General features: G+C 42.6%; 2 protein-coding genes across 2 annotated transcripts in view; both read right to left on the reverse strand.

Moving 5' to 3' along the window:
* Positions 1-9,048, reverse strand: part of LOC143031643 (uncharacterized) — a 29,032-nt gene extending 19,984 nt beyond the window's left edge. Inside the window, exon 1 of the mRNA XM_076195751.1 lies at positions 8,967-9,048. The gene's annotated coding sequence lies outside the window, so the exon portion shown is untranslated. The remainder of the gene's footprint in view (positions 1-8,966) is intronic.
* On the reverse strand, positions 282-8,805 carry LOC143031644 (uncharacterized). The gene is made up of 3 exons (XM_076195752.1): positions 8,692-8,805; positions 3,897-3,915; positions 282-3,816 (listed from the first exon to the last, which is right to left on the reverse strand). Exon 3 carries the CDS (start codon positions 3,704-3,706, stop codon positions 2,720-2,722), a length of 987 nt encoding a protein of 328 aa, XP_076051867.1. The 5' UTR covers positions 3,707-3,816; positions 3,897-3,915; positions 8,692-8,805; the 3' UTR covers positions 282-2,719.
* Positions 9,049-18,881: the final 9,833 nt, after the last annotated feature.

Below are 18,881 nucleotides of genomic sequence, written 5' to 3' on the forward strand. Positions count from 1 at the left end.
TAGAGGAGAATGTTTATCTGTGGTTCTTAAAAAAAAGTTTTCCTCGTAATAGCTCCTTCTCTAGGTTGCGGGGTTTGGTCAAAGTACAGGGGACTGCACACAAGTCCAAGTACGGTACCTGGATATTTTTCAAGTACAGTAATTTTGCTATCTCTAAGTACATGCCATTGTAACAAGTGGTAAAAGAAAATGCTATCACAGATTCGTGAAATGAGTATTTTCATATATACGCATTGATGAATACAGTTAAAAGTTGGGATTCGATATAGAAAAATGAATGCAATTTTTATCTTTATTTTAGTACATCACTGCTTTTATCACAGAATTGCAAAACAAAAGCATACTTTATGAACAACTTGAATAATTTACATTTCCTACGCTGCAAATACAAAAACCTTCCATATATTTCTCACATCAGTAATAACACTAAATTTGATGCAGAATATATGGGTAAATATCAGGGTATTAAAACTTGTAAATTGTTCGCTGGTGGATTTATAAGTAAAAAGTACAGATAAATGCATTTCTCTCTACATACCAAGGCTTTTCTCCCTTTATAAGTGAGGTGCTTAAATCAAAGGTACGTTTCCACTCCTATCCACCACCCTCAACTCCTCCTGGATTATGATTTATCCCTGTATCTCGCCTGTTGCCCTGGGCCAGGAGCAACACAGCAAGACAAAGTATGTCCAGAGCAAGGCCGCTTCACTTCATAGGTGACCCCCACCCCTCTCTCCATTCCCTCATGCAGAAAAAAGGAGATGGAGGAGATGCATCGAAATATCATTCACCTACAACCACCCCATCCCCTCTCATCTTTGCATCACAGTGTCATCTATACACAATAATTCTCCACTCACCCCTACCTCCTGCCTTCTCCCTCTCTTGCTAAGAAGACAGTCCTCTCTTTTTCAAATCCTCTTTCACCTCATCCATCTCATTCTCAGTCATCCCCTCAGGTTCTCTCCATCCACCTCTGCCTTCCACATATCTTTTATGAATCTCTCTTCACTCATTCTTTCCGTGTGTCCAAACCATCCCAATAATCTTTCATCAGCCCTGTCAACTCCTTTTCCACCCCCTGCTCTCCTCACCACTGTAAAATTAATATCACCCACGGAAAACTATATCATAGCACACATACAAACATATATGCATCCACGCCCTTCTTGGTGACCACCATCACATGCCCACTGCGTGATGAATGGCTAAGAGGCTAGACAACATATTTCCAACACACACATAATACCCCAGACCCAAATAAACCTGAACACAAATCAAATCACGAGTCAACTACATAATAGAACCAATGATATATTATACTTATCCAATGTTTAACCTCCCCATTGTGTTATATTAATATAAAAGATCAGGTGAAAGTAGATATGCTAGGATCTAAGTAGTGTATCTTATCTAATACAAGTGCATAAGGAAAACTGTGTTTGGAACTTTTCAACAAGAGTAAATACACTGACACCTAATACATTAATGGTGCCACTGCACATGTGGATCATCATGTGACATTGGAGAGCACTCTTTCCTGAGAAGGTTGTGTGGCACAGGCCACAGTGAAGGAAGTCTCTCCTGTGTGGGTCTTCGAATGACAATTGATGTGACTTTGGTGTGACAGCTTCCTCTCTCTCCAGTATGGGTCATAATATGCCATGAAAGATCACTCTTTCGTGAGAAAGCAAGATCCCACAGGTCACATTAGAAAGGCTTCTCTCCAGTAAGAGTCACCATAACTCCAAGATTGTTTTCAAGCAAAAGCTGCTTTATAACACAGGAAAGGCCTCTCACAAGTATGAGTCATCATATGCTGTTTGAGATGATCCATATCAAAGAAAGCAGTTCCACAGATCACACTGGAAAGGCTTCTCTCTTGTGTGGGTCCTCATATCCCCCTGTTGGAGAACAGAACCACACAGCATACACTGGAAAGGCCTCTCATGTGTAGATCATCATGTAACTTTGGAGGAGACACTTTTGTGTGAAAGGTGTATTTCACAGGCCACATTAAAATGGCTTCTCTCCTGAATGGGCCATCATATGAATTGTGAGATGATGCTTGTGTGAGAAAGCAGAATTGCACAAGTGACACTTCAAAGGCTTCTCTCATGTGTGGGTCTTCATATGCCATGAGATGACCCTTTTGTGAGAAAGCAGAATTGCATAGGTCACACTGGAAAGGTTTTACTCTTGTGTTGGTCATCATATGCTATGTGAGAGAACACTTTGTTGAGAAAGCAGAATCGCACAAGTCACAATGAAAATGCTTCTATCCTGTATGGGGCCTAATATGCATTGTAAGATGATTCTTTCTTATGAAAACAGAATCGCACAGGTCACACTGGAAAGGCTTCTTTCCTATGTGGATCATCATGTGATTTTTGAGTAGTCTCTTTTGTGAGAGAGCTTTATCGCACAGGCCACACTGGAATGGCTTTTCTCCACTGTGGGTCATCATGTGAATTTTAAGGGATTTCTTATATGAGAAAGCTGCAATGCACAGGTCACATTGGAAAGGCTTCTCTCCTGTGTGGATCATCCTATGCTGTGCAAGATGACCCTTTCATGAAAAAACAGAATTACACAGGTCACACTGGAATGACATCTTTACTGTGTGGGTCATCATGTTTTGAGAGACAACTATTTACTGAGAAAGTAGAATTGCACAGGGCACAAGTGTGGGTCATCCTATGCTTTGTGAGTGATTGCTTTATTGTGAAAGCAGAGTCACAGAGGTCACATTGGAAAGGCTTCTCTCTGTGTGGATCATCATATGCCGTGTGAGATTACTCTTATGTGCGAAAGCAGAATCACAAAGGTTACACTGGAAAGGCTTCTCTCCTGTGTGGCTGTTCATATGATCTGTGAGACGTCTCTTTTGTGAGAAAGCACAATCACACAGGTCACAATGAAAAGGCTTCTCTCCTGCGTGGGTCCTCACATGCTGTGTAAGATGACTCTTTTGTGAGAAAGCAGAATCACAAAGGTTACACTGGAAAGGCTTCTCTCCTGTGTGGGTCCTTATATGTTTAGTGAGAGCATTCTTTTGAGAGAAAGCTTTATCACACAGGCCACACTGGAAAGGCTTCTCCCCCGTGTGGGTCCTCATATGCTCTGTGAGATGATTCTTTTGTTTGAAAGCAATATCACAAAGGTCACACTGGAAAGGTTTCTCTACTGTGTGGGTCCTAATATGCAGTGTGAGATTACTCTTTACTGAGAAAGCAGAATCACACAGGTCACACTGGAAAGGCTTCTCTCCTGTGTGGGTCCTTATATGTCTTGTGAGAGAATTCTTTAGAGAGAAAGCTTTATCACACAGGCCACACTGGAAAGGCTTCTCCCCTGTGTGGGTCCTCATATGCTCTGCGAGATGACTCTTTTGTTTTAAAGCAATATCACAAAGGTCACACTGGAAAGGCTTCTCTCCTGTGTGGGTCCTCATATGTCTTGTGAAATTAATCTTTTGTGAGAAAGAAGAATCACACAGGGTACACTGGAAAGGCTTCTCTCCTGTGTGGGTCCTCATATGCACTTTGAGATCACACTTACGTGAGACAGCAAAATCACAAAGGTCACACTGGAAAGGCTTCTCTCCTGTGTGGGTCTTCATATGTTCTTTGAGATGACTCCTTTTTGAAAAAGCAGAATCACAAAAGTCACACTGGAAAGGTTTCTCTCCTGTTTGGGCCCTCATATGTTTTGTGAGAACATCATTTTGTGAGAAAGCAGAATCACACAGGTCACACTGGAAAGGTTTCTCTGCAGTGTGGGTCACCACATAATATCTAAGATGACTCGTGATATAGCTGTGCTGCAGATGTCACACTGGATCCTTATCATTGCACGACTTGTATGGAATCTATGGATAGTTCTTCCAAAGATACGGTGATTGGTACTCTCATCCTGGAAAAAAAAAGTATGATTGACATCTAACTCTTTGAAAATCTGTAATACACTGTAATAGTATAGTAGATGTTTCATACACAAACAATTTCATGCTCAACTTTTTTTGTACATACATATACCAAGGCTTTTTCCCCCTTACAAGGGAGGTAGCCAAAAAGAAAACGGCATAAAATCATTCCCACCCATTCCATCCCTGAAGTCACTCCACACCCCTCCACCCTCCCTCTTATCTTAGCACCTTCTGGATGACGGGTCATCCCTGCACCTTGTCCACTGCCCTGGGTCAGAAGCAGCGTCGCAAGACACAGCACATCCACAGCAAGGCCGCTTCATTAAATCGGCAACCCCCCCCTCTCCGTCCCACCATGCATAAAAGGAGATGGGGAGAAATCCCTTCGGGTTGCGTCAAAATTTGCTCACACATACTACCTCACCCCCCATCACCCCGCCCATTCCACCTCATGCATCACAACATCATCCATATACAACCATTCTCCATTCACCCCTGTCTTCTGTCGTCTCCCATCCTTCCTCAACAGACATTCCCCTTTTCCCCAAAGCCCCCTTCACCCCATCCATCCACCTCATCCTAGGACGTCCCTTCATGTTCACTCCCTCCATATCTGCCTTCCATACCTCTTTTACTAGTCTTTCTTCACTCATTCTTTCCATGTGTCCAAACCATCCTAATACTCTTTCATCAACCCTATCTCCCAGCTCCCTTTCCACCCCTGTTCTCCTCCTCACTTCTCACTCTATCTAGCCTAGTAACCCCCATCATACTTCTCAGACACTTCATCTCAAACACTTTCAAACTCCTTCTCTCTTCCTCTCTTATATTCCATGTTTCTGCTCCATACAGTGCTGTTGGCACAATCACTCCTTCATATAGTCTCCTCTTAGCATCCATTCCCAAATGTCTATTCCTCATTACACTTTTTAATCCACCAAGGCGTTTACTCACTTCTCTTAATCTACATTCTATCTCCACCTTCACTCCACCTTTTCCTGCCACATTTGCACCCAAGTATCTAAAACTATCCACTTCCTCCAGTCGCTCTCCCTTAATGTTAACTTCCAGACTACTGCCACTTTCACCCCTTGTACATCTCATCATCTTACTTTTACCCACATTTATTTTCAGCTTTCTTCTATCACATACTCTCCCAAACTCTGTCACCAACTTCCTCAATCCCTCCTCCAATCCTGCCACAAGCGCAGTGTCGTCCACAAACAACAGCTGGCTCACCTCCTACTTTTCTCCATTTTCTTTAACCATCTCCAATCCCTGACCCACTACCCTTGCATTTACCTCTTGCACTACCCCATCCATGTATAAGTTGAACAGCCAGGGCGACATAACACATCCTTGACGAAGTCCCACCCTTACCTTGAACCACTCACTCTATTTCTAATCCTGACACAAGCTCTACTACTCTCATAAAACTCTTGACAGCTCCTAGATGCTTTCCTCCTATCCTGTATATCCACATAACCTCCCACAGTGCCTTTCTGTCTACCCTATCATAAGCCTTTTCCAGATCCATAAAAGCCAAAAAAACATCCTTCCCCTTTCCTATAGCTTTCTCACATATCTGTCTTACCACAAAAATCTGATTTATACAACCTCTACCCGTCCTAAATCTACACAGTTCCTCACCAATTACTCCTTCTGTTCCTCTCCTAATCTTCTCAATCAAGATCCTCCCATAAGCCTTCCCAACTACACTTAACAAGCTAATCCCTCTGAAACTACTACATTCACACTTGTCCCCCTTTCCCTTGTAAAGTGGAACTATACAGGCACTCTTCCAGTCCTCTGGCACTCTACCCTCTCTCCAGCAAACATTAAATAACCTCACCAGCCAGTCTACCATCACTGTATCTCCTTTTTTCAGACATTCTGCATGGCATCCATCCAGACCAGGTGCCTTACCTGCTTTCATCATCTTAATGACTGCCTTCACTTCATCCTTCCTTATTTCTCCTCCATTTTCCTCACTCATCACTCTCATTTTCTTGGCATTTCCCACTGCAGCTATCTTTCCCTCCCTATCCTCCTTCACATTTAGCAACTCCCTAAAATATTCTGCCCATCTTCCCCTTACTGCCTTCTCTTCCATTATCATCTCTCCATCTGCACCTTTTACCTTTTCTTCTCTACTTGATTTGCCTCCTCTTCCTCTCTTAATTTCTTTCCAAAACATCTTTTTATTACTTTCAAAATTTTCTGTCATACTCTTACCCCACTTCACATCTGCTCTCCTCTTTGCCTCCTTTACCTTTTTGCTTTACTTCTCTTTTCTTTTCTTTGTACCTCTCATATGACTCCCTCGTCCTATTTTGTAACCAATCTGTGAAAGCTCGCTTCTTCTCTTCTACAACCTTCTTTGTTTCCTCATCCCACCATTCACTACCCTTCCTTCTATTTCTTCCTGTCCTTCTTGTTCCACACACCATCTTTGCACACTTTGTGACTCCCTCCTTCAACCATCCCCATTCCTCCTCCACACCTAGCTCTACTCTATCCTTCACTCCCTCCCACTCCTCCTCCAGCTTCTTCTTGTACTCCTTCTCCTTTTCATTTAAAGAGTTCACTCTAAGCACCTCCCTACCTTTTGTCCCTTTCCTCTTTCTCCATCTATCCTCCACTCTCAACTTACCTTCCACCAAAAAATTATCTGATATTCCCCCACTCTCTCCCCTTAGCACATGTACATCCTTAACTCTTCCTATCATAGTCCTATTTACCACTACATAACCCATCAACGCTCTATCTACCACCCTTCCATCCACCACCCTCTCCCATGTGTACTTATGCTTGACTCTCTTCCAAAACACTGTATTTGCTATCATCAACTCTCTAGACACATTTCCACCATTAACTCTCCACTACGATTCTTTCCTGGAACTCCACATTTCCCAACCACTCCATCAATTGGACCATTTCCTACCCTAGCATTAAGGATTCCCAGTACTATTACATTGACATTTCTCCCTAAATCCTCTATGCACTCATTTAAATCTATCCAAAAGGCCTCCCTTTCTTCTACATTCTTCTCACTGCCAGGCCAATATGCACTTATAGAGACCCATATCTCCTTTCCCAGTTTCACCTTCATCCACATTATCCTTGAGGAAACCTCCTTCCACTCCACTACACGTTTACCTATCTCTTCACTTACTATAATAGCCACCCTTTCCCTCCCTCGCCCTCTCTTCACTCCTGATAACCTCCCACTTACACTCCCAAACTTACACTCACCCTTCCCTTTAAACTTAGTTTCACTCAAAGCCAACACATCCATCTTTCTTCTCACAAACATACTACCTATCTCTTCCCTTTTACTCTCATCTGTACCACATCCATGCACATTAAAAGACCCAAACTTTAGGGTGCTGTTCCGAAAACTCCCAGATCCTCTTATGCCTTCACTTTTTCGTTTAGGAATGTCCCCTGTGGGGCTACAAGGAGAAGGATGCCTAGTCCCACTCCCCGTCTCTTTCTTCTCGCCTCTTACGATCCAAGTGGAAATACTTGATGGCAGTATTCTTTTCCCCCACCACAGGGAAGTTACTTTATACTTCCATTAAATCTTGCTTCTGCTATGGAGGAACTCATTAAATCGGTATTCTACTAGAGTACAATTCAAATGGAGACTTGATTAATTCCGAGCGAACAAATCAGAGGCCTGACCTACACAAGCTGGAAGTGATCTGGCCATAAAACACTGCTGTGCGACATCAGGGGTCATGTGATATGGAAAAACCACGAGCAAGAAGAGAGAAATTGTCAGAGAACTGTAGTTATAAGGTTAACTTTGTGCAGTTATAGGCTGCTCAAATAGAGCAGGGCATGGTGAAAAGAGTGACGACGAGCAAAATGATGACCCCCTGAGAAGATCTCCCTCGACAGGACCACTTAGTCGACGGAACAATTAATCACTGCTCTGGAGCAGCGCTCTTTCATCACAGAACAGTAAATAATGCAGGTGTATAACATACAGGCCTGTTTAATTAAGGAGAAGCCAAAATACTTGAAGCAAACAAAGATCCAGGACCTTTTTAAGAAAATGTGTGACAACAAGACTGCTTCATACGTTCAGTCTTTACCCGGCCCTTCATCTGCTCCAGACATTGAGCCACTCCCTCCCTCCCTGGGCCGTCCTCTGCTGCTCCAGACAATGTGCCTGTCATGAGCAGTGCTGCTTCAGGCAGTTCCACCCATCCCGGCACCCTAGCCATCATCCTGCCAGACACCACCGAGCCTGCTGACACCAGTCCTGAAGCCAGGTCAGTCAAAACATAAGCCCTGCAGCCCAGTTCTCCATGTAAATAATCATCTTGTACAGTATGAAGAATCCTCACTTTGGGAGGGGAAGAAGCCATCTGAACAATGTAGGTGCAGTTCATTTTTTTGCTTTTCCTACTTTTTCTTATTACCTGTACTTCTGTACCGGCATTTAAAAATAATCAATGGGTTTAATGGCAAAATGATTTTAACGGCATTTCCAAAGTCCCAAGGCTGCCGTTAAATCAGGACTCAACCTGTATTCATACCAGAGTAGAGGGTTTAGTTAGGTTAGGTATGAGTTGGATTGGTAATTGATTATCTACTGTCGTGGAATTACTCTGAACCAGGCTTAACACTTCACCAGAAAAGAGACACTTATACAATTAAATGAAATTGTCCATTGATGGATATAAAAAATTAATAAAACCATACTCTAACAGAGAATAAAAAATATTATAAACAAAGCATCAAAGACTGACCTGAGAATGCCATTTGAGGACCTGCAGTTTTTTAATAGTACAACTACACACTACCAAAGTAAGTGTGTAATCAGACTGGTGAATAATTGGGTTGTGATATACAGTCTCCTCCCAGTCAATTCTGGATCACCAATCCGTTTGTTGACGTTCGTATGGTAAACTACCTTTGTCTAGGAGAAAATATGCCTCTTACTTAAAGACTCATGCTGTTTTATTCTGGTTGATGTCACTTACACGAAGGATTCAATACAACAACAACAACGAAAGTTTGTTACCTGATATTTTGAAATATATTTTTATCCTTGCAATAACCACTTACGTACGAAAAACATAAACTGATGTAGTGCCTGAATGGCGGCTACGTTTGATTACACTATGTAACACAAAATTTGTCCATGAGTTAAAACTAATATTTTCGAATTCCCTATGGCATAAATAAGTAAAACTGAGCAGTCACTAAGTTCAGACTTCGGGTTTTAGTTCATGAGATCGATTTGCTGATCTTTTTTATGTTAACACAATTAATATGATAAATCAATGATAAAAAGGAAGTTCTCCAGGCCCCGTCTTTAGACATGAAAATGAAAATTAAACGAGTAGGGTACAATTATGTATTATATGTTAATACACAGACAGCGATACAGTGCAATGGTGCAGAGCGTTGTTGAAGAGTATTGCTCCGGAGAATTGATACAAATATTTTAGTGTTATAGTTTAATAATAATAATAAAAAAAATTGTCTACAAGATTGGCGATTGTATTTTAGTTTACTTTCGCGCAAAAGGCTCCAGATATAGTCCCCCATCATACTTTCACTGTAGGCCTTCTGTCCCTTGTAGCGCACCTCGAAAGAGCTGACATCCTGGTGAAATCTTTCACCTTGTTCTTCTCAGCAGTCTCCCATGTTTTCTTTGAACTCATCAATTAAGGTGGGCGTGTAGTACGTGTAGCAGCAGTTTCAGCGACATCTGGCAACCCATGCTCCGGTATGTGTCCACAAGTTCGTCAACGGTTTCCCTGTAGTTCTCTGCCTTGTGGTTTCCGAGAAAACCTTTGACTACAGAAACAAAGCTTGTCCATGCGGCTGCCCGCTCAACATCAGACAGCTTCTCAGGAAAACTGTCGGAGTCAATATGTCGCCTCACCTGAGGGCTCACAAATACGCCTGTCTTAACTTCGCCTCCGACAGCTTCTGGATGTACTTCAAGGCCTCAGCCTCTGGATCCAGCTGTTTAACAAACTCCTTAACCCATTCAACTCCGATGACAAGATGTCTTGTCATTTGGTCAAATAAAACAAAAAATCATAAAACACCAAAATGTTTGATCAAACACCAGAAAAATATGACGTCAGTCCTCGCTTCGCTGCGAGCGAAGCGAGGATTGACGTCATATTTTTCTGGTGTTTGATCAAACATTTTGGTGTTTTATGATTTTTTGTTTTATTTGACCAAATGACAAGACATCTTGTCATCGGAGTTGAATGGGTTAATGAGGCCCAGTTTGATGTGTAGGGTTGGCATCAGTATTTTCTTTGGTTCCACCAGCGGTTCTTGCTTCACGTTATGGGCCCCAACCTCGTACCCGGTCCTGAGGGGCCACTTCCTCTTCCCGTAGTGAAGGGCTCTATTTCGGCTATCCCACAGGCACAGATAGCAAGGGAACTTGGCGAAGCCTCCCTGAAGCCCCATCAAGAAGGCCACCACCATCTTGAAATCACCAATAACCTCTCAGCTGAATTGTTCGTACTTCAGTGCACTCGGCAAGATTTTGACATCCTGGTACTCTTCTTTCATGTACACTGAATGAGCCAGCAGGGGAATCGAGGGCCACCTATTTGTGTTGTGCAGTAAAACAGCCTTCAGGCTTTTAGATAAACTGTCGACGAAGAGCCGCCAGTCAGAAGTGTTGCAGGGAGTGCCCACAGCGTCGAAGAGTCCTTCCTCTGATGTCATGGCAGGAGCACAACCCACCTCTAAAAGTGAAGAAGACTGAAAGGCTGCGATGCCGCTCCCTCTGGGAAGTAATTTGAACGCTGTCGTCCAGTAAGTCCCACTGCTTGCTTCAGTCTGTAAATGAGCAGCTCGGCGCTGGACTTTGTCAAGGCCATTTCTCTTATGAGGCCGTTGGGTGTCCTCTTGTTTGGGGTAGTAGGGGGGGGGCACCTTTCACCAGCCACCCGGCGTCGACGGCGCACAGCAGATGATGCACCTTGCTCCTCCTCAGAATCATCATAGCTTGCTTCTTCTGCTGGACAAGATTGATCTTACAATGGAGGCTGTGGCACAGGTAGGTCCATTGTGTTATGGGGAACAGGTGCAATAGTCATATGACGGCATGTCAGGGACCCTGACATGGCGTCATATGACTCAGGGTACTCAGTGGGAGGCGCATTCTTCCCCTTTCTTCGTTTAGTTGGGTCCACCACACAGAAATAAGAGTCCGTGAGATGATCTGAAGGCTCACGCCAGACACGGGGGATAGCAAAACGCATTGCCCTCTTCTCTCCTCTAAACCAACCTTCAGGAGTGCGGCGGCCGTAGTCACAGATGACATGTGGTGCCCAGCGTTTGTCTTGGTCACCGACTGGTATTCCGAAGTAGGCATGATAGCCTTCCTTTGGACGCCACGAGCCGCCATAACATTAACTTCGTCACACGTCTGAAAAAGTAAATGGATTAATTTAACTCTAAATGGACACAATTCTTTTTATAACCTAAACCACTCAAACAACATATATTGAAAAAAAATCAACTTACCTTTAATCAAATAAAATGATAAACAAAACGAACTGCGTGACCATACACTTCCACATCTACTGACGCACTGACATATATTTCATTAAAGCTCTGTTTTTCTGCAGAAGGAGTTGCCATTTCGTGATATAAACTCCTTCAAACGTTACAGATTTAACAATATTGTCATTTAAGTACTTGTTTCGGTAAATATATAGTAAATATTGAAGAGTTTACAGGTCTGTCTCAGATGTCTATATAGGCTTTTACATATTTCAACAAAATAGATCTACTGACAACAAACCCAAAGTTTTAAATCACATTTATTTTTCCAACTTTTTGAAACATACTGAATCAGAAAATAATGGTTAGTTGCCAGAAACAAGGAATTATTATTTTCTTACACGGTGTTATTAACGAATGGGGGTTACTCTAATGGTGTGGGAAGTGAATCACACCGTTATGGGGGTTAGGGAGAAGAGGACAGCCTACATGAGGTTTTGTTCTATGTGCAATTGTACTGTGCCGTTACGAGCAGTAACGGGGCTTTTTCCATAATTCTATGTATCTCCACTTTTACATATATTTTGTCTTAAGCCCGTTTCCCCCTGGAAAGGGTATCAGTTTCGTTTTCTGTAATTTTTTTTTTTAAGTGTATTCCGAACAGAGACTATTTCTGTTTATTTTCCAAATTTCTGTGAGTTGTCTGCAAGCTGTGTTGCAAGATAACGTCCCATTATTTGTACGATGCTGCCTTTAATTTAGAATATGATTAAGTTGTGTGAAGACTTTTGCCATTTGTGACGTCACGACTGACGACTAGGCCTTCAGTTGGGTCTAAAAACTCAAAGTGGTTACACCCTTTTTTGCGCGGCCAATTCAGTAAGTTGTTTTTGAGCCAAAAATATGTTAAATTAGAGTATCTGTATGTTCGTAATGAATTAGTCTTAAGCCTGCGCATACGTTGTGTTCAGATTCTTTGTATTTTTTTTTTATATTTTTATGTTTGGCTTGTAGCTGCGTTAGTAACTAGTGCCGTTCCATGTTTTCAGTTTTCATCTACTCCTCTAAGTTACAATGGCAGCGCCTCTCATGTGAAGAGGCAAATGCCTCTTGTAAAGGGGCAAACCCCCTCTCTCTTCTATCGTCAAAATAAACGTGGCACCAAGTAAATAGTTTCCTTCTTGCCCTCCCGTGTGAGTGAACTTATGTAACCTCGTAATAGGGCAACCAGTGCCACGTTTAGTATACAACAAGCCAGTCCGCTGCGCCACATGTACCAACATCCGTTTTTTCTTTTCCACAGCCGGTTAAGGAAGCAGCCAGATACGCGGAGTGGATATATTGTACTTAGCATGCAGGATAAGAGTTAATATGTTCAGACCATTTCCCCGAGGAATCAGGTGCGATAACCCATAGCTGTGGCGTCCATCTCCACGTCTTGGCTGTTGTCAGAGATATTTAGGGAGTCAAGACTGCCCTCAAAAGACGATGAAAAACTTGGTATCGTCGAAGGAATCGTCTGTTTTGCTGCAACGTCATTGTCAATTGAAATGGGTTGGTAGTAGTTCGTAAATGTCTTCCAGAAGATCGATATGATCATCTCACATCTTGAGAGCCATTTAGGGTGCTGCTGGAACGGCCGACACACCGACCAAGTCGGTGCTGCACTTGGGCCAAGATGAAAAGCTATTTGCATTACGGCGTAGAAATCATTGTTAAATCTTGTGGTATCTAGGAGGCGTGGTGTAAACGTGCCTTTTTTTTTATAGGAATACACTGCAAAATTAATGAATGCGTCACGTAAACTACCTTGATTTTATTCTATTGTTCATAGACAGTATTGCAGAACAAATATGCGCATAGGAAAGCACCAATATAAGAAAATCTTCAGAGATATTTCGGTTCGAATTGATAGCCCATAACTATTCCGTCTGATGCAGTCCGATTATTAGGGGGCCGATGCTACTCTCAAAAGACGACGAAAAACTCAATAACGCCAGGTATAGTCTGTTTTGCTACAGGACGTTTGAGTTGGTACACAACCCATGACGTCACCGGAATACGAAAAAAAAACCCCGCTGTATACTCTGTTTTAGAATGCAGATTAGCAGACGACGAATATTTTGGTCACGAAGGATAGGATATTTGTTTTAAACATGGTCCTCGTAAAAGTGGATAACATTACAAAAATTCAAAAGTTAAACACAACTACTCGAACTAAAGGTGGCGGTGTAGTGACGCATCCTACGACCGGTCACACACTGACCCATAGTTGGCAAACGGTGTATATGCGCTAGCCAATCAGGAACCAGCAAAGCGGACTCGAGAGACGCGCGACCTTCCTTGCCAACTACGCTGAGCTGCGGGCGACCGTTACATAGGGCAGCCAACGGCCATACCACTCTGAACACGGAATCAAATCGCTCCTAGAGGTCGGACGTCTCTCTACTCCAGCTCTCTCAACAAATGCCCAGGAATCTTCGCTGGCCGGTGGTGGCGAGGAGATATATCTCCTTTGCTGCTACCGGTCTGGCACAGGCCGACCTCTTCGTTGGCGTCGGCAGGCGGGTTTACACCAAGACATTTCCCAAGTCACGTAATTCTCTGTTTTCAGAGTATTGCTTGGAAGATAAGAGGCACACGCACACTTGCTCGCTGGCTTAGCAGAGGCCCAACCAAACTCTCACTCAGATCCCTCATCTGATCGCAGGCTGGTCGACGGAGAGGAAATGGGACGCCTCTCTGTCCAACCGGCCCGCAACCTAACGCTGGCCTCTTCGCTGACGCTGGCGAGCGAGTTTACACTTCTGACATTTACACACAATTCCCAATCACGTAATTCTCTGCTTTCAGAGTTGTGATTGGAAGGAGAGAGATAATACAACACCAGCCCGCCTGCCCCCCCCCCCCACTCGCACCGCCACTGAATCAACTCTACAGACTCTCACCCAACCTGGGGAAAAGCAGGCTACTCAGGCCCACCTGTGGCTTATGAGGAACGCGCTCTACACGCGGGAAGTGAACTCTACTCACTTCCCGTAAGATACATACACATACCTCTCACAAACATAGCCACGGCACACACACAAACATCTACACTTACTTTTTCTTCGACTAAAATTTGCTTCCTTTCGAACTTTCTCTTATACTACATCTTCTCATTTCAGTTTACCTCCCACTTAAGATTCTTCCGTTTTTCCACCTTTCTCTACTACTACGCCTCCTACTATTTTCTGAACTTTTGGTGATCCTAATCCCGGCGTCGGCGCCGCCGTCCAAGCTCCCAGTCCATTTCTCCCGAGCCACGACCACCAGCAGCCCCTAATCGCTCGCTAAATCGCCCGGTGGCAATAGCCCTCTTTTATACACTACTATCTTTTCATTTTCTTAAAGACCTTCTTTCCCTCCCACAAAAACCGATCTCGCGCAAGCGGTGGTCTTTCCTAGGAATTCAGAATTCAGAACACTACCGACTCGCCAACCGACAACATCTCCTCATCCAGCCTTGTAGCCGTCCCATTGAGCCTCACCGTCATCAGCTGCCACCCCCTCTCTGACGTTAGGCTCCCCGTCCAGTTACAACTAACTAGCTCCACTTAGTCCGAGCTGCACCTATACTCCTCGTGTGACACTTCTAGCGTCGCACCTTGTGGCTAATTACAAAAGAGATTAAAGATTGCTTAGTTTCATTGTCCTGTCGTTGTTCCGAACTAAAACCACTACACAACGATTAACCTTTTTTATCAATCAATCGCTGCTCCTCATGACATCACAATGCATTCGCAAAAGACAACAACAACAAACCTGTGGTAGTTTTAGTTCGGAACAACGGCAGGACAAATGAAAATCAACACAAACTATCTAATCTCTTTCTTTTGGTAATTAGCCACAAGGTGCGACACTAGAAGTGTCACATGAGAAATATAGGTGAAGCTCGGACTAAGGCCACAGCTTAGTGGAGCTTATGGTTGTAGCTGGAGGCGGAGCCTACGTCAACGAGGCGGTAGCAGATGATGACGGCGAGGCTCTATGGGACAGCTAGAAGATTGGACGAGGAGATCTTGTTGTGTGTGCTGGTTGGTACTGTTCTGGATTCTGGATTCCAAGGAAAGACCACCTCGCTTGCGCGGGATCGGGTTTTGTGGGAGGGGAAGAATGTCTGTAGGAAAATGAAAAGATAGTAGTGTGTTTAAAAGAGGGCTATTGCCACCGGGCGAATTGCGAGCGATTAGGGGCTTATTTGTTGTCGTGGCTTTAGGAGAACTGGGCTAGGAACTTGGACGGTGGCGCCAATGCCGGGAGGAAGAGCATATTATATCACCAACGAAAGTTTGGAAAATGGTAGGAGACGTAGTAGGAGAGAAAGGGGGAAAAACGGAAAAATCTTTAGTGGGAGGTAAACTGAAATGAGAAGATGTAGTATAAGAGAAAGTTAGAAAGGAAGCGAATTTTAGTCGAAGGAAAAGTAAGTGTATATGTTTGTGCGTGGGATGCGGCTATGTTCGTGAGAGGTGTATGTGTGTAATTTACGGTTAGTGAGTAGATTTCACTTCCCGCGTGTAGAGGGCGTTCCTGATTAGCCCCAGGTACTGTTCTGGATTCCAAGAAAAGACCACCTCGCTTGCGCGGGATCGGGTTTTGTGGGAGGGGAAGAATGTCTGTTAGAAAATGAAAAGATAGTAGTGTATAAAAGAGGGCTATTGTTCTGCCCATCTCGGCGAAACGCCGACCTTTTAAGGGAGGCTGGCGGGAACGTGAGGAGCTTTCCAAGTTCCTGATTGGCTGACCGCTGGCTGGCAGGGACACCCTTGCGAACTACGCTTGCCAACTACAGGAACTTGGAAAAGCTAGTTCCGAAGATTTCTTTGATCAGTGTGTGACGGGTCGTAGGATGCATCACGTCACTACAAACCCGAAGACGACAAACGATTCAAAATTCAAAATCAACTAATTCTTTCTCTTTCTGTCTTTCTCTATTATTTTATTCATTTTTATATTTTTTGTTTCCTTTTATTTTCTATCTATCAGCCTCTGCCCGTGACGTCATGACGCATGCACAAAAGACAACAAATCCAAAGACGACCAACGATTAACCTAAAATTCAAAATTAACTTTCTTTCAAATTTAAATTTCTTTCTCCTTCCTTTCTACTTTCCTTTAAATTTCTTTTTCTCTTTTTTCGTTATTTAATTTTCTTTTTTTTCTTTTTTTATCTGCCAGTCTCTGCCCATGACGTCACGGCGCATGCGCAGAAGACAACAAACCCGAAGACGATTATATAATTCAAAATTAATTCGTTCTCCTTCTTTTCTCTTTCTCTATTTCTCTCATTGTTTGTTATTTTGTTATTTATTTTTGTTATTTTCTTATTTATTTATCATGACGCATGTGCAAAAGACAACAAACCCAAAGACGACCAACGATTAACCTAAAATTAAAAAATTCTCCTTCTTTTCTTTTTCTCTTGAAAATAATAAAGAATTATATAACTAAGAAAAGAGAGAATCTTGTCTTATTTATATAACTCTTTATTATTTTCAATTAATTGTTTAATATTTTTATTTATCAACTGCTGCTCATGACGTCACGTTGCATGCGCAAAAGACAACAAACCCGAAAACGACCAACGACCAAAATTAACTTTCTTTCAAATTTGAATTTATTTTTCTTTCCTTTCTACTTTCCTTTATTTCATTATTACTATTTTTTTTTTTTTTTTTTTTTTTATCTGCCAGTCTCTGCCACTGATCTGTATAACACCTGGATAGCGTATACGGGCCGTGGGCTGCCCCAGGAGTGAGGCGGGCAGGCGGGACATGGCCGCCATATTTATTGGTAGTACCAAAACATTAGCACGTGTGAACCGCTCCGCCGGTCATGGGAGCTGTCGTGTTACTTTCGTGGCCTATGTGGCTGGTATGGGCTGCGTGATAGTGATGCGATCTGTAAATAAGTTTTCCTGTGTGGTTTATGAAACAGTACATGTCTACATGTACCGGTATTTGACCATAAGAGTAATCAAACAAGTGCGCTAAAACTGACATAAACAAGAGAACATGTAGATGTTTTAACCCATTCAACTCCGATGACAAGATGTCTTGTCATTTGGTCAAATAAAACAAAAAATCATAAAACACCAAAATGTTTGATCAAACACCAGAAAAATATGACGTCAGTCCTCCTCGCTTCGCTCGCAGCGAAGCGAGGAGGACTGACGTCATATTTTTCTGGTGTTTGATCAAACATTTTGGTGTTTTATGATTTTTTGTTTTATTTGACCAAATGACAAGACATCTTGTCATCGGAGTTGAATGTTTTAACTTGTATCCACTGATCTGCATAACAATATAGATCAGTGGTTGTATCCTATGTACATTATTTTGTGCGGAGCATAAATTAGGCCTTCACATATGTGTGCGTGAGTGTGACCACATGTTATAATCTCAATCTCTCGAATCTTGACAAGCAGTCATCTTCGGCGTTTTTCGAAATCTAATCATCTGGTCATTGAAATGCACACAGTTAATTACTGGATTACAATTACTTTATTTGCACAACTAACTACACATGTATTTCAACAAACAAATTTCACCTGTCACTAAACATACACGTATCCACAATATTCCAAGAAACCTCCAGTGAATCTTTACAGAACAAAACCTACATTAGTATTTATTGTGAATATTGCTATTGTATCGTGTACAGCACATTACAGGTGCCTTAAATATTGGACGATAGTGATAAACATGGACATGCATCGGTGCTTTTGAAACTATATTTCACATCGATCCTGAAACAGAAACGTTGACACGGAAATCGTTCAGTAAAAGGAATGTACATATATCAGTTACAATAGTACTAGTAGTTCATATTCATTAAATAGAAACGAAGACACATACCCACTATGTTTGGTCCTGAAAAATCATACTCTTCCGTAACAGTAGTTGAGACCGGTAGAAGGGTAAATTCTTACGAGTTGAAACAGAATAGTACATGGGGTGGGGGGTGTCGAATTTCACCAGAAAAAACGTTACATAATTTTTGAACGGGCCCCGAATAGTAATTCAGCCCATCTAATATGAATCCCTCACACTTCACAATATAGAAAAAAGCCTACACATGTAATCAGGAAGACCAACTGGTTCTATACAGCTACACAGCTCTGGACAGCGTTTGAGCCTTATAAGATATTTTTAAATGATAGATATTTATCCTGCTATTGCCACGATTACATTCGTGACAAATGGGTTGCTGCTAGATCTATTTCTTCCAGATAATAAATACATAGCATTAACATGACAACACCTAACAAAACAGTTGGTGGGCAACATTTTATGGCTCCTGATGGCCGCATCATTTGTTGATGGATATCGGGATGTTTTGGGTAATAAAACCTTAATTTACTTACGTGTGGAAGGACTGCTCACATCCACCTTTTCTCCGGTTGGTGCAG

This window comes from Oratosquilla oratoria, chromosome 12 (assembly GCF_046742065.1).
Source record: "Oratosquilla oratoria isolate Oo_2021 chromosome 12, ASM4674206v1, whole genome shotgun sequence".
Classification (NCBI taxonomy): domain Eukaryota; kingdom Metazoa; phylum Arthropoda; class Malacostraca; order Stomatopoda; family Squillidae; genus Oratosquilla; species Oratosquilla oratoria.